This window comes from Macaca mulatta, chromosome 3, assembly GCF_049350105.2.
Source record: "Macaca mulatta isolate MMU2019108-1 chromosome 3, T2T-MMU8v2.0, whole genome shotgun sequence".
Classification (NCBI taxonomy): Eukaryota; Metazoa; Chordata; class Mammalia; order Primates; family Cercopithecidae; genus Macaca; species Macaca mulatta.
In genome coordinates this window covers 142194471-142209418 of record NC_133408.1, presented here as the reverse complement: position 1 = coordinate 142209418, position 14948 = coordinate 142194471, and the positions used below count along the sequence as shown (strand labels likewise).

General features: G+C 42.9%; 2 protein-coding genes across 9 annotated transcripts in view; one reads left to right on the top strand and one right to left on the bottom strand.

Annotated features, from left to right (window-relative positions):
- GSAP (gamma-secretase activating protein) overlaps nt 1-14948 on the bottom strand; it is a 105091-nt gene that overhangs the window by 17722 nt on the left and 72421 nt on the right. For all 6 annotated transcript variants that reach the window (XM_001083448.5, XM_028846141.2, XM_077997125.1 and 3 more), the window contains 2 exons: nt 1476-1604; nt 576-634 (listed from right to left, as the gene is read on the bottom strand). In XM_001083448.5, coding sequence (XP_001083448.1) covers nt 576-634; nt 1476-1604 — 188 coding nt within the window. The remainder of the gene's footprint in view (nt 1-575; nt 635-1475; nt 1605-14948) is intronic.
- CCDC146 (coiled-coil domain containing 146) overlaps nt 1-14948 on the top strand; it is a 251767-nt gene that overhangs the window by 228311 nt on the left and 8508 nt on the right. The gene's annotated exons all lie outside the window — the stretch shown is intronic.

The window sequence follows — 14948 nt, the reverse complement described above, 5'->3', positions numbered from 1 at the left end:
GAAAATCATTTCACTACATTTGATCAATGTAGTGAAAGCCACATTAGGCAATTATAAAATCTCAAAACCCTTTAGTGCCAACAACGGCAATAATTTAAAACAATTGTAGCTCTCAGTTATTGAAAATAATGGGGACAGAAAATAGAACAGAGGTTGGAATGGGGCCTATACTTTTAGTACTCTGAGATGACTCATATATCCAGAAAATAGGCTTTCAAAATAAAAGCAAGCTCACTAGCCCATTGACACTTAAAAAAAAAAAAAAATCAAACGAGTATTTGCCTTTTTCTCCTAAAATGCTCACTAATAGGAAATTTCTTTACCACTTATCCATTGTAAACATCTATCCACAGGTTACAAGTCTATAAGGTTCAACATATAAGCTTTTCCCACTAGAAATTCCAGCAACAAATTCCAGACTAGGGTCCAAGTGGATGCATTTGTGAAGCTGACAATATCATTTTGCTGGGGATATGCAACAAAAGTAAACTACTTCTATAAAAGGTAGCCAACAAAACAAAGTAATTGTAAATGTTAACCATCTTACAGATACGATAACCTCTAATTTCACTTACTTTATTGCATTATCAAGAATAGTCCTCACGTATGCCGTGGACCTTCTTTTTCCTGTTTTCTAGGAGTGAGAACACATCAGGAGTATGGAAGGTAAAGGTTTTATTGGTGACTTTTCACATCAAGGACATAATGCAATACAGTTAAGAGCATCAGATAGAAGAAATATATTTTCCAGGTAATCAGAACACCTAGATTTTTCAAAAAGTTTTAAGAAACATTTTATTCTGAAACAATTACAGATTCACAGGAAACTGCAAGTCAACTATATACTACATACAACAACACTAATCTATGTGCAGCGATACTAGAGAGAGATCCAATGTACCCTCCACCCAGTCTCCTCAGTGCTTATATCTTACATAACTAGAGCACAATATCAAAATCAAAAATTGACATTGGTACAATGTGTGTCATTCTATGTCATCTTATCATGTTTAGATTCATGTCCCACAAGATACCACCACAATCAAGATAGAGAACTCTTCGATCACCCCTAAAGATTTCCCTAGGTCGCCCCTGGACAGTGAGTCACATCCACTATTCTCCCTCCAACTACCCCAACCCCTAATGACCACTAATTTGGGAACACCTAGATTTTTTAAAATCAATTTTTAACTACGTAAGTAACCTGAGAACACATCTGAGACGTGGATATTAATCGTACTCTACTATGAATGTGCTGTGTGTCCCTTAAACTTTCTGCTCTTCAGTTTCCTCCCCAGGAGAACAGAGATCATAGAAGCATCTCTGCCTACTGAGATCAGTAATGACAACGTTCGAGTGCCTGGCAATTGAGAACAGTGCTGCACATGGAAGCCAGCCTTATGATTTAAAGGCATCGCCTGGATCCAGTCCACTATGCCTGGCAGCTGGCTTTGTTCTCACTGACCCACTCATACCTCTTCAGAGATCAGGTTGTGCCACTCTCTCCTGACCACAATGTTGTTATAGTGGAAGTGTGGCTTGGCATACTTAACATATTCTAGGTTGGAGTTCAGTTTTTCCCAGTAGCCCTTAAAGTTGAGCACCTGTAGGAGACAAAAACATCAGTGGCCTTCAGAGGCAGGCCCAGTGGCCCAAACCACCCAGCGAGTATCACGCACGCCTTATTTCCCCAGCTCTCATGGCCCACGTTTCTGAGTGAATACATTCCACAGAGGATGGCATTCTAGACCCAATAGGGATTCTCAAATAGACTTAAAGGATCTTGTTTCCCCACTTCATTTTCTATCTTTTTGGTTTTTTTTTTTTTTTTTAACCACATAGAGAATTGCTGCTCACTTCTCAAAACCAACAGGACTTCCCTGGGTTGAGGCTTAGCAGGGAAACCTGTATTAAACACATTGAGTCATTTCCTCCCTAGAGCCCTGTTTTTATGACTTAGGTGGTGTCAACAGTGCCATATTCACTAAGACAAAGTTCATTAACATTTGGATAAGTAGAGTAGGCGTACTTTCCTGCTAAACTTATTTACTCCCAAGGACATTTTTCAAAACCTAGGAATCAAAAACAGATAAAATGAACTAATTTTACATTGTCACATACACCAAAACAGAATTAGTCAGCATTCTATCTAGATCTTTGAATTATTGATATAATTGTACTACCCTGAAGCAAGAATGTATCCATTATATTCATTTTTAAATAATAAAATGCAATGTTAATACATTCTTAGTGTTGAAGGATATTCTGACACAAACCAAAAAAGGTAGACTTATGATACTTTTTGCCAAAATATGTGCATTTACAAATGATTTGATTGGGGCCAGAGATGTAATGTGTGGTCATAAAACTAAGTGAGCTATTGCCTGCCAAGGTGACAGACTTGGCTGAACTGCAAGAAAAATAAGAAAACTTAAAAAACAAAAAACAAAAAACAAAAACAAAAACAAACCTCGATCAAGAAAAATGCCCTCATGTTAAATTATAGCACATTATTACCATTTTTATTCAAAAGACAGTCATAATTGGTTTGAAATGTATTTTGGAGTATCAGTAAAGTGAATAACATAACATTAAAACTTGCTGTTTCAGAAGCCTGAAATGCCCATCCAGCCAACATCCCTCCTCCCAGAGACAGAAAAAACTCTTGCCAAGAAAGTCTCATTTCCAGGGGAAAACATGAATCAGATCCCACTCCTCACTTGACTCACCTCACTCATCTTTTCTTTCCCTTTCCATTTAGTTATAATGAATGTACACTTATCCACCCTTTGGTTCTTCTTTGTATTTAAGAAAAAAAAAAAAAAAAAAAAGACAAGACAAATCCTGTAGACGTTTGACAGAATTAGGTCCCTGACTGGAAGTCTCTAAAGATTTCTTGCTGTCCTAATCTGGGCTCAGGCACAGGAGTGCCAAAAGCCAGAACACTAATTGGTGTTGTGGTGACATCTAGCGTTCTGTTGAGCTATTAACTCCTCCTGCTTGGCCACAGGAGTCCCACCACCCACGCAGTTCACCCAGATGTTGCCCAGGACAGGATATGGAAGGGGAGAAAGTCAGGTGCCCTCTACCTGTCATCTGGCCCCATCCCCTCAAGTCAAATGCTATCCTGTTGTTAGAAGTCCCCACTCCCTGCAGCTCCTAAGAAAAGATCTCGCCCAAATTACCTTCCTTCTTACTCCATTTTTAAAAATCCCTTTCCTCATAACCTTTTGGGGAGGTAGGCACATTTTTCGTAGTTTTGTTTTATTTTAAATTAACAAATAATTGTATACATTTATGGGTTGCAATGTGGTGTTTCAATACATGCATACATTGTGGAATTATCAAATCAGGCTAATTAGCATAGCCATCTGTCTGCTAAGAAGAAACAGATCAAACAGAGCTCGCCACATGTCCGTGGACAGGCTTTTGAGGGGCTCCAGCACCCACTGCCTAAATGTAAAACAGAGCATGTGTTTGTATGAGTGCTCTTCTGGGGAGACAGTCTATAGCTTGCACCAGATTTTCAAAGAAATCCATGGCCTAAAATAGACTAGAGTTAGAAGGAAAAGGATCTGAATTTAAAATAAAACAAAAATTAAAACTTACATTTAAGTAAGAAATACTGTTAGCCAAACATCCCAAAAATATTTTCACATGAACTTACATCGTTTTCAGAGAGGTCACTGACCTAATATAGATATTAGAATATCTATAATATCTTACAGATATTAAGATGATACAGAAAAAAAAACTATGTCACTATTTGGTATCCACTAGAGAAGTGATAATTTTTCTCAGTTAAGAAATGCAGCCTGGTGCGATGGGTCATGCCTGTAATCCCAGCACTTTGGGAGGCAGAGGCAGGCAGATCACAAGGTCAAGAGATCAAGACCACCCTGGCCAACATGATGAAACCCCATCTCTACTAAAAATACAAAAATTAGCTGGGTGTGCTTGCATGCACCTGTAGTCCCAGCTACTTGGGAGGCTGAGGCAGAAGAATCACTTGAACCCGGGAGGCGGAGGTTGCAGTGAGCCAAGATGGCACCACTGCACTCCAGCCTGGCGACAGAGCGAGACTCTGTCTCCAAAAAAAAGAAATGCACAGAGATCATTGTAAGTTGGAAAGTCTATTTGAGACAGTGAAGGACAAGGAAAGGATGTTCCAGGTGAGACTCTTAGGTGTGAGCAAAGACAGAGACTATAACCTGGATTCGGGGCTCAGATCTGAGCCAGAGCATTAGAGCCAACAGCACTTCATTCTCTATGGTGAAGACAATACCCTCCAGCATGGGCAACTCCCAGCCTCAGCTGCCCATTGGAACCACCTGGGTCCCATCCCCAATTTGATTTAATTGGCCTGGGGTGTGCCTGAGCCTTATGAGTTTTACAAGTTCCCCCAAGTGATCCTAACATTCAGCCACGACTGAGAACAGTGAGCATGTTCAAGTAATCCTGGGCACCCCACCCTCAAACACTTAATTCAATCTATACACTTCTAGCTTATTGTGTGGTTTTAAAATAGGAGATATAGTTGAAGAGGTAGTTAGGGCCAAATCTTTGAGGGATTCTAAATGCCAAGGTGACGCCAGCATGCTCATTATCCCAGAGAATAAAAGGATCTCCCACATAACATTTTAGATGCTGTAACCCAGAATGGAGGGGAGGGGAAGGGAGATTTGAATCTGCACAATCCCATCCTAAGAGCCAAGACACACCATTGCACCACCTATGCTCTAGGCTGAGCCTGGTCAAGAAACAACAGATGCTGGTGAGACTGTGGAGAAATAGAAATGCTTTTACACTGTTGGTGGGAATGTAAACTAGTTCAACCATTGTGGAGGACAGTATGGCGATTTCTCAAAGACCTAGAACCAGAAGTATTATACCATTTGACCCAGCAATCCCATTGCTGGGTATATACCCAAAGGGATACAAATCCTTCTATTATAAAGCTACATGCACATGTATGTTCACTGCAGCACTATTCACAATAGTGAAGAAATGGAATCAATCCAAATGCCCATTAATGATAGACTGGATAAAGAAAATGTGGTACATATACACCATGGAATACTATGCAGCCACAAAAAGGAACAAGATCATGTCCTTTGCAGGGACACAGATGGAGCTGGAAGCCATTATCCTCAGCAAACTAACACAGGGAGAGAAAACCGAATGCCACTTGTTCTCACTTATAAGTGGGAGCTGAACAATGAGAACACATGGACACAGGGAGGGGAACAACACACACTCGGGCCTCTTGGGGGTTTGGGGGAAGGAAAGCATCAGAGTAAATAGCTAATGCATGCTGGGCTTAATACCTAGGTGATGGGTTGATAGGTGCAGCAAACCACCGTGGCATACATTTACCTATGTAACAAACCTGCATGTCCTGCACATGTATCCTGGAACTTAAAATTAAAAAAAAAAAAAAAAAAAAGGATGAACCTGGGAGCACAGGAAATCACTGTCAATCAGCTAGCACTTATCCAACAAAGCAAATACTGTACTCATCAGGAACAACAGCACCACAAAATGAAAGCCACAACCGCCCAAAAAGCCCATCACCAGCTACTTGAAAAGAGCTAATAAAGCTTTAAAAATAAAACACAAAAATGCTGTATAAGAAACATACCCATGCCAGGTGCAGTGGCTCACACCTGCAATTCCAGCACTTTGGGAGGCCAAGATGGGTGGATTACTTGAGCTCAGGAGTTCGAGACCTGGGCAACATGGTGAAAACCTGGCTCTACTAAAAATGCAAAAAATTAGCTGGGCATGGTGGCGTGTACTTGTAGTCCCAGCTACTTGGAAGGCTGAGATGGGAGGATCACCTGAACCTGGGGAGGCAGAGGTTGCAGTGAGCCAAGATCATGCCACTGCATTCCAGCCTGGATGACAGAATGAGACTGTCTTAAAAAAAAAACCAAAGCAAAGAAAAATACCCCTGAATTAGAGACAATGTTAGAAGCAATCAGATCCTCAAGGAATGACCTAGAAGCATTTTCCTACATAAAGGGGAGTTTTTTCTCGTAGGATGACCTGAAATAATTGCCAAACACAGCCCATCACAACTATTCACTGAACAAAAGAACCAGTGGGTTACATTAAGGAATTGTTTCCCATTTATTATTTGGATTGCTGATTAATCAAAAAACAAACAAACAAAAAAACTCTGTGGTACTGGTTCATCTGCAAATTACTGCCAGAAAAAAAAAAAAAAAAAAATCTGTCTTTCATTTCTAAAAGGCCCTCTGGCTTTGGTCCTACTTCTGCTGATTAACCAGCATCTTCTTACAGAGGAGTCGGCCAGCTCAAAGAGAACCATTTCCTCTGTGTGCCAGGACTCAACTAGCACAGCTAAAGCATCATCCAATTTGGCTCTTCAGTGGATCCCATCTCAGTATCAGCTTTTACTTACAGCCCAGAGAAACACAGTGACCCACTACCTCTAAGCACTGACAGAATAAATAGAAAATGTTTGTGTATACATAAAGCTAGGAAGGCACTAAACTAAGATGCTCTAAACAGGAACACTCATTCACAGGGTAAGTGACCAGAACTCCTAAGGCTGCCCACTTAGGGAAATGCATTCTGCAATTTCAAGGTCTCCTGAATATAAATGGACTCGCTCCTTATCTCGCAAAAATTTCCACTTACTTGCCCATCTGGGTAGTTTCTATTATTTTCAATGGGTTGAATTTTTTTCTAAAAATGAAATCACTAAATATGGCTCTAAACTATTCCATCTCACAATCAGTTTATGCCCTGAGAAAGTCAATGCTTAGCTCTTTCCCTCCTCTCAGTCTTGAGAATTAAAAACACTTGTCCCCAACCAAAACTATGAATAAGACCAGCACAGTGTAGTAGCTGGTAGAAGAGGAACAAAAACAAGAATCCTCCATCCTGGGTCTGTTCCTCAATTTCATCATCTAGGAAGTAGCCTGAAGACACCCCCATTGGTACAGAAACAACAGGAATGAAATCACTAGCCTCAAGCTCTTCTTTTTGTTTTTGTTTTTTTGAGATGCAGTCTCCCTCTGTCGCCCAGGCTGGAGTGCAATGGCACAATCTTGGCTCACTGCAACCTCCACCTCCCAGGTTCAAGCAATTCTCCTGCCTCAGCTTCCCGGGTAGCTGGGACTACAGGCGCCCACCACCATGCCCAGCTAATTTTTGCATTTTTAGTAGAGACAGGGGTTTCACCATGTTGGCCAAGCCAGTCTCGAACTGCTGACCTCAGGTGATCCACCCGCCTAGGCCTCCCAAAATGATGGGATTATAGGCATGAGCCACCGTGCCCAGCCAGTATCATCTTATTTTTTTAATCTATGCTAATCTACCTCTAATTAGTATTTTTTTGTTGCATCATAAAATTAAGGTTTATGGTATCCACTGGCCTCACTATAATTAACTGTTCCAGAAAATATGTGCAAACTGAACTTTGGGAAATCAGTATTTCCCACATAACCAACTAACACGGCTATTGATGCTACATCTTTGTCAAAGCAACAATTTTTAAAAATTGTAAACTATTACATTGTAATTATACCAATACTTCAGACCACTAAAAATCTTTTTATTTAAGTGATCATGGTTGTCTGTATTGTGGGGGTCAAGTCTTTTATGCTTTTGTGTCTTTTGTGCTTCACTAAGCAATTAATTACACTCACGCTCTGCCCAATTAAAACTTCGTGTTTTGTTTGTGAGGTGGAGTCTTGCTCTGTCACCCAGGCTGGAGTGCAGTGGCGTGATCTTGGCTCACTGCAACCTCCACCTCCCAGGTTCAAGGAATTCTCTTGCCTCAGCCTCCCAAGTACTGGGGGTTACAGGCGTGCACCACCATACTCTGCTAATTTTTATATTTTCTATAGAGACAGGGTTTCACCATGTTGGCCAGGCTGGTCTCGAACTCCTGGCCTCAAGTGATCCACCCACCTCGGCCTCCCAAAGTGCTGGGATTACAGGTGTGAGCCAGCGCACTCAGCCTAAAACAGTTTAACACCAGTGAAAAAGCAGATAAGTCTCTGAATGAAGAGCAGCCCAGGTATAAACTACTCTTCTCCCAGTTGCTCAGGGACATCAGATGACTGATAGACATTGGCAGTAACACCCTCACATCTGAGTGGCCATAAGTAGAAAGGAGCAGTAAGTTTTTGTCCTTCCCAGTCTCCGAGTCAGGTAATCAACAATCTCTAACAAGTGACTAAATACAGATGTCCAACTTAAAGACTGTGGTAAAAATATCCCATTTCTCCATTTGTATCATGCTCATCTTTATACTTATATTTATTTTCCAGTTTTAAAAACTCATACATGCTTCCTGTGGTTGAATAGTTTTAATGGTTTTTCTTCTCATAAAATGAAGGGCAGGCCAAGTGTGGTGGCTCATGTGTGTAATCCCAGCACTTTGTGAGGCTGAGGTGGGATGATCCCTCGAGGCCAGGAATTTGAGATCAGCCCCAGCAACATACTAAGACCCTGTCTCCACAGGAAAAAAAAAAAAAAAAATTAGCCAGGCTTGGTGGCGTGTGCCTGTGGTCCCAACTACTTGGGAGTCTGATGTGGGAGGACTGCTTACGCCCAGGAAGTCAAGGCTGCAGTGAGCCACTATGGCACCACTGCACTCCAGCCTGGGTGACAGACGGAGACCCTATCTCAATCAATCAATCAATCAATCAATCAAAATTTTTAAAAAATAAAAATAAAATCAAGGGCAATTTTTAGCCTTTTATGAAAGTTGCCGTTTCCCTAGAGCAATCCATAGTTTACAAAGGGATAAAATCATTCTTAGGAAGGACACTGTTAATGACATTCCTTTTAAGGCAAGCACCTTGTTTCAATATATTTCCTGTTTAGTGTTTTTAAATGACACCAGTCATTTTTAAAATGACTTTGAGAACTATTTATAAGATGAGGAAGTCCTTTGTCTCTCTAAGGAAGATTTTCTGATTTAACTGGTTTATCCTGCCCAAGATGTTCATATAGGTCTTAGTCTGTTACAGCAGCTACACCAAAATACTATAAACCAGATGGCTTATCAGCAAATTTATTTCTCACAGTTCTTCAGACTGGAGTGCCCAAAATCAGGTTGTGGTCAGATGTGGTGTCTGATAAGGGCCCACTTCCTAGACCTCCATGTGTTCACTGTAACCTCATGTGGTGGGAGGGCAAGTTGGCTCTGTAGGGTCTCTTCTATGAGGGTACTAATTGCAATCGCCAGGGCTCTGCCCTCATGAACTAATGACCTCCCAAAGGCACAATGTTGATAAGGTTGTAGTAAAACTGGTAAACTCATAAATCCCTTGTAAATGTAAATTAGCCCTTGTCAGGCCTCTGAGCCCAAGCTAAGCCATCATATCCCCTGTGACCTACAGTATACATCCAGATGGCCTAAAGGAAGTGAAGAATCACAAAAGAAGTGAAAATGGCCAGTTCCTGCCTGAACTGATGACATTCTACCATTGTGATTTGTTCCTACCCCACCTTAACTGAGCGATTAACCTTGTGAAATTCCTTCTCCTGGCTCAGAAGCTCCCCTACTGAGCACCTTGTGACCCCTGCCCCTACCTGAAAGAGAACCCCCTTTGACTGTAATTTTCCACTACCCACCCAAATCCTATAAAATGGCCCCACCCCTACCTCCCTTCGCAGACTCTCTTCGGACTCAGCCCACCTTCACCCAGGTGATTAAAAAGCTTTATTGCTCACACAAAGCCTGTTTGGTGGTCTCTTCACACAGACGCAAGTGACATTTGGTACCAAAGACCTGGAACAGGAGGACTCCTTCGGGAGACCGGTCCCCTGTCCTCGCCCTCACTTCCGTGAGGAGATCCACCTATGACCTCAGGTCCTCAGACCGACCAGCCCAAGGAACATCTCACCACTTTCAAATCGGGTGGGCGGTCTTTTCACTCTCTTCTCCAGCCTCTCTTGCTACCCTTCAATCTCCCTGTCCTTCCAATTCCAGTTCTTTTTCCTCTGAAGTAGAGACAAAGGAGACACATATTATCTGTGGACCCAAAACTCCGGTGTCAGTCACAGACTCTGGAAGACAGTCTTCCCTTGGTGTTTTAATCACTGCAGGGAGGCCTGCCTGATTATTCACTCACACTCCATTGGTGTCTGATCACCATGGGGACACCTGCCCACATTCACCCAGGCTTGGTGGCATGTGCCTGTGGTCCTGGGGTCATTCACCCACATTCCCTTGGTGGCAAGTCAATTACAGGGACACTTGCTTTGGCTGCTCACCCACATTGCAGCCCAGGGCTGCTCACTACACCCCACTTCTCTCTGTGTCTCTACCCTCTCTTTTATCTGGGCTTGCCTCCTTCACTATAGCAACCTTTCACCCTCCATTCCCTCTTCTTCTCCCTCAGCCTGTGTTCTCAAAGACTTAAAACCTCTTCAACTCTCACCTGACCTAAAACCTAAGCACCTTATTTTCTTCTGCAACACTGCTTGGCCCCAGTACAAACTCAATAATGGTTCTAAATAGCCAGAAAACAGCACTTTTGATTTCTCCATTTTACAAGACCTGGATGATTTTTGTCGAAAAATGGGCAAATTTGGGTCTGAGGTACCTGACGTCCAGGCATTCTTTTACACATTGGTCCCTCCCTAGTCTCTGCTCCCATGCGACTCATTCCAAATCTGTCTTCTTTCTCTCTTGTCTGTTCCTTCAGTCTCCACCCCAAGCTCTGAGTCCTCTGAATCCTCCTTTTCTGCAGACCCATCTGACCTCTCCCCTCCTCCCCAGGCTGCTCCTCGTGAGGCCAAGCCAGGTCCCAATTCTTCTTCAGCCTCTACTCCCCCACCCTATAATCCTTTTATCACCTCCCCTCCTCACACCTGGTCTGGCTTACAGTTTCCTTCCGCGACTAGCCCTCCCCTACCTGCCCAACAATTTCCTCTTAAAGAGGTGGCTGGAGCTAAAGGCACAGTCAAGGTTAATGCTCCTTTTTATTTATCCAACCTCTCCCAAATCAGTTAGCATTTAGGCTCTTTTTCATCAAATATAAAAACCCAGCCCAGTTCATGGTCCATTTGGCAACAACCCTTAGACGCTTTACCGCCCTAGACCCAGAAGGGCCAGAAGGCTGTCTTATTTTCAATATGCATTTTATTACCCAATCCGCTCCTGACATTACATAAAGCTCCAAAAATCAGATTCCAGCCCTCAAACCCCACAACAGGACTTAATTAACCTCACCTTCAAAGTGTACAATAATAGAGTAGAGGCAGCCAAGTAGCAACATATTTCTGAGTTGCAATTCCTTGCCTCCACTGTGAGAGAAACCCCAGCCACATCTCCAGCACACAAGAACTTCAAAATGCCTAAGCCGCAGCGGTCAAGCATTACTTCAGGACCTCCTCCCCTAGGATCTTACTTCAGTGCCGGAAATCTGGCCACTGGGCCAAGGAATGCCCACAGCCCAGGATTCCTCCTAAGCTGTGTCCCATCTGTGCGGGACCCCACTGGAAATCAGACTGTCCAACTCGCCTGGCAGCCACTCCCGGAGCCCCTGGAACTCTGACCCAAGGCTGACTCATTCCCAGATCTTCTCAGCTTAGCAGCTGAAGACTGATGCTGCCCGATTGCCTCAGAAGCTTCCTGGACCATCACAGATGCTTTCAGTAACTCTTACAGTGGAAGGTAAGCCTGTCCCCTTCTTAATCAATACAGAGGCTACTCACTCCACATTACCTTCTTTCCAAGGGCATATTTCCCTTGCCTCCATAACTGTTGTGGGTATTGACGGCCAGGCTTCAAAACCCCTTAAAACTCCCCGACTCTGGTGCCAACTTGGACAGTATTCTTGTATGCACTCCTTTTTAGTTATCCCCACCTGCCCAGTTCCCTGATTAGGTCAAGACATTTTAACTAAATTATCCGCTTCCCTGACTATTCCTAGGCTATAGTCACACCTCATTGCCGCCTTTTCCCCAGTTCAAAGCCTCCTTCACATTCTCTCCTTATATCTCCCCACCTCAATCCACAAGTATAGGATACCTCTACTACCTCCTTGGTGACAGATCACGCACCCCTTACCATCCTATTAAAACCTAATTACCCTTACCCTGCTCAATGCCAATATCCCATTCCTCAGCACACTTTAAAAGGATTAAAGCCTGTTATCACTCACCTGTTACAGCATGGCCTTTTAAAGCCTATAAACTCTCCTTACAATTCCCCCATTTTGCCTGTCCCAAAAACAGACAAGCCTTATAGGTTAGTTCAGGATCTGCACCTATCAACCAAATTGTTTTGCCTATCCACCCCATGGTGCCAAACCCATATACTCTCCTATCCTCAATACCTCTCTCCACAACCCATTATTCTATTCTAAATAAACCTAGTTGACCCCATAGATCCTAAATCCTTTCCCCACTTCCCTTTCCATTACCTTAAAAAACAGCTCCCACACTAGCTCTCCCTAACTCATCACTCCCTTTTCATTACACACAGCTGAAGTGCAGGGCTGTGTGGTAGGAGTTCTTACACAAGAGCCAGGACAGCACCCTGTAGCTTTTCTGTCCAAACGACTTGATCTTACTATTTTAGCCTAGCCTTCATGTCTGCATGCGGCAGCTGCCGCTGCTTTAATACTTTTAGAGGCCCTCAAAATCACAAACTATGTGCTCAACTCACTCTCTACAATTCTCATAACTTCCAAAATCTATTTTCTTCCTCACATCTGATGCATATACTTTCTGCCCCCCTTCCACTACCTCTCAGCAAGCCAAACTCATTGCCTTAACTCCAGCCCTCACTCTTGCAAAAGGATTACATGTCAATATTTATACGACTCTAAATATGCCTTCCATATCCTCACCACCATGCTGTTATATGGGCAAAAAGAGGTTTCCTCACTATGCAAGGGTCCTCCATCATTAATGCCTCTTTAATAAAAACTCTTCTCAAGGCCACTTTACTTCCAAAGGAAGCTGGAGTCATTCCCTGCAAAGGCCATCAAAATGTGTCAGATCCCATCACTCAAGGCAACGCTTATGCTGATAAGGTAGCTAAAGCAGCAGCTAGTGTTCCAACTTCTGTCCCTCACTGCCAGTTTTCCTCCTTCTCATCGGTCACTTCCACCTACTTCCCCACTGAAACTTCCACCTATCAATCTCTTCCCACACAAGGCAAATGGTTCTTAGACCAAGGAAAATATCTCCTTCCAGCCTCACAGGCCCATTCTATTCTGTCGTCATTTCATAACCTCTTCCATGTAGGTTACAAGCCACTAGCCCATCTCTTAGAACCTCTCATTTCCTTTCCATCATGGAAATCTATTCTCAAGGAAATCACTTCTCAGTGTTCCATCTGCTATTCTACTACTCCTCAGGGATTGTTCAGGCCCCCTCCCTTCCCTATACATTCAAGCTCAGGGATTTGCCCCTGCCCAGGACTGGAAAATCAATTTTACTCACATGCCCCAAGTCAGGAAACTTAAATACCTCTTGGTCTGGGTAGACACATTCACTGGATGGGTAGAGGCCTTTCCCACAGGGTCTAAGAAGGCCACCACAGTCATTTCTTCCCTTCTGTCAGACATAATTCCTCAGTTTGGCCTTCCCACCTCTATACAGTCCAATAATGGACAGGCCTTTACTAGTCAAATCACCCAAGCAGTTTCTCAGGCTCTTGGTATTCAGTGGAACCTTCAGACCCCTATCATTCTCAATCTGCAGGAAAGGTAAAATGGACCAATGGTCTTAAAAAAAACACACCTTACCAAGTTCAGCCACCAACTTAAAAAGGACTGAACAATACTTTTCCCACTTGCCCTTCTCAGAATTCAGGCCTGTCCTCGGGATGCTACGGGGTACAGCCCATTTGAGCTCCTGTATGGATGCTCTGTTTTATTAGGGCCCAGTCTCATTCCAGACACCAGCCCAACTTGAACTGCACCCCAAAAACTTGTCATCCCTACTATGTTCTGTCTAGTCATACTCCTATTCACTGTTCTCTACTACTCATAAATGTCCTGCTCTTGTTTACACTGCCGGTTTACACTATTTCTCCAAGTCATCACAGCTAATATCTCCTCATGCTATCCCCAAACCACCACTCTTAACTCCCTTTTAGAGTGGATAGATGATCTTTGCTGACAGGGTACACTCCAATACTTTCACTCTGATGAAGTCCTATTCTTTACCTTTATATTCATTCTTATTCTTGTTCCTGTTCTTATGCCACCCTCTTCCTCCCCCCAGCTATGTCCACCACACTACCAATCTCACTCACTCTCTCCTAGCCATTTCTAATCCATCTTTAACAAATAATTGCTGGCTTTGCATTTCTCTTTCCTCCAAAATCTCTGAGGCCTCAACTTACTCACTGCAAAAAAAAAAAAAAAAAAAAGACTCTATATTTTTAAATGAAAAGTGTTGTTTTTACCTAAATCAATCTGGCCTGGTATATGACAACATAAAAAAACTCAAGGATAGAGCCTAAACTTGCCAACCAAGCAAGTAATTACATTGAACCCCCTTGGGTCCTCTCTAATTGGATGTCCTCCCAATTTAGTCCTTTAGTATCTGTTTTTCTCATTCTCTTATTCGGACCTTGTGTTTAGTTTCTCAATTCATCCAAAACCATATCCAGGCCATCACCAATCATTCTATACAACAAATGCTCCTTCTAACAACCCCACAATATCACCCCTTACCACAAAATCTTCCTTCAGCTTAATCTCTCCCACTCTAGATTCCCATGCCTCCCCTAATCCTGCTCAGGCCTCTGAATATCAGGCCTCTGAACCCAAGCTAAGCCATCATATCCCCTGTGACCTGCACGTACACATCCAGATGGCCTGAAGCAAGTGAAGAATCACAAAAGAAGTGAAAATGGCTGGTTCCTGCCTTAACTGATGACATTCCACCATTGTGATATGTTTCTTCCCCACCTTAACTGAGTGATTAACCTTGTGAAA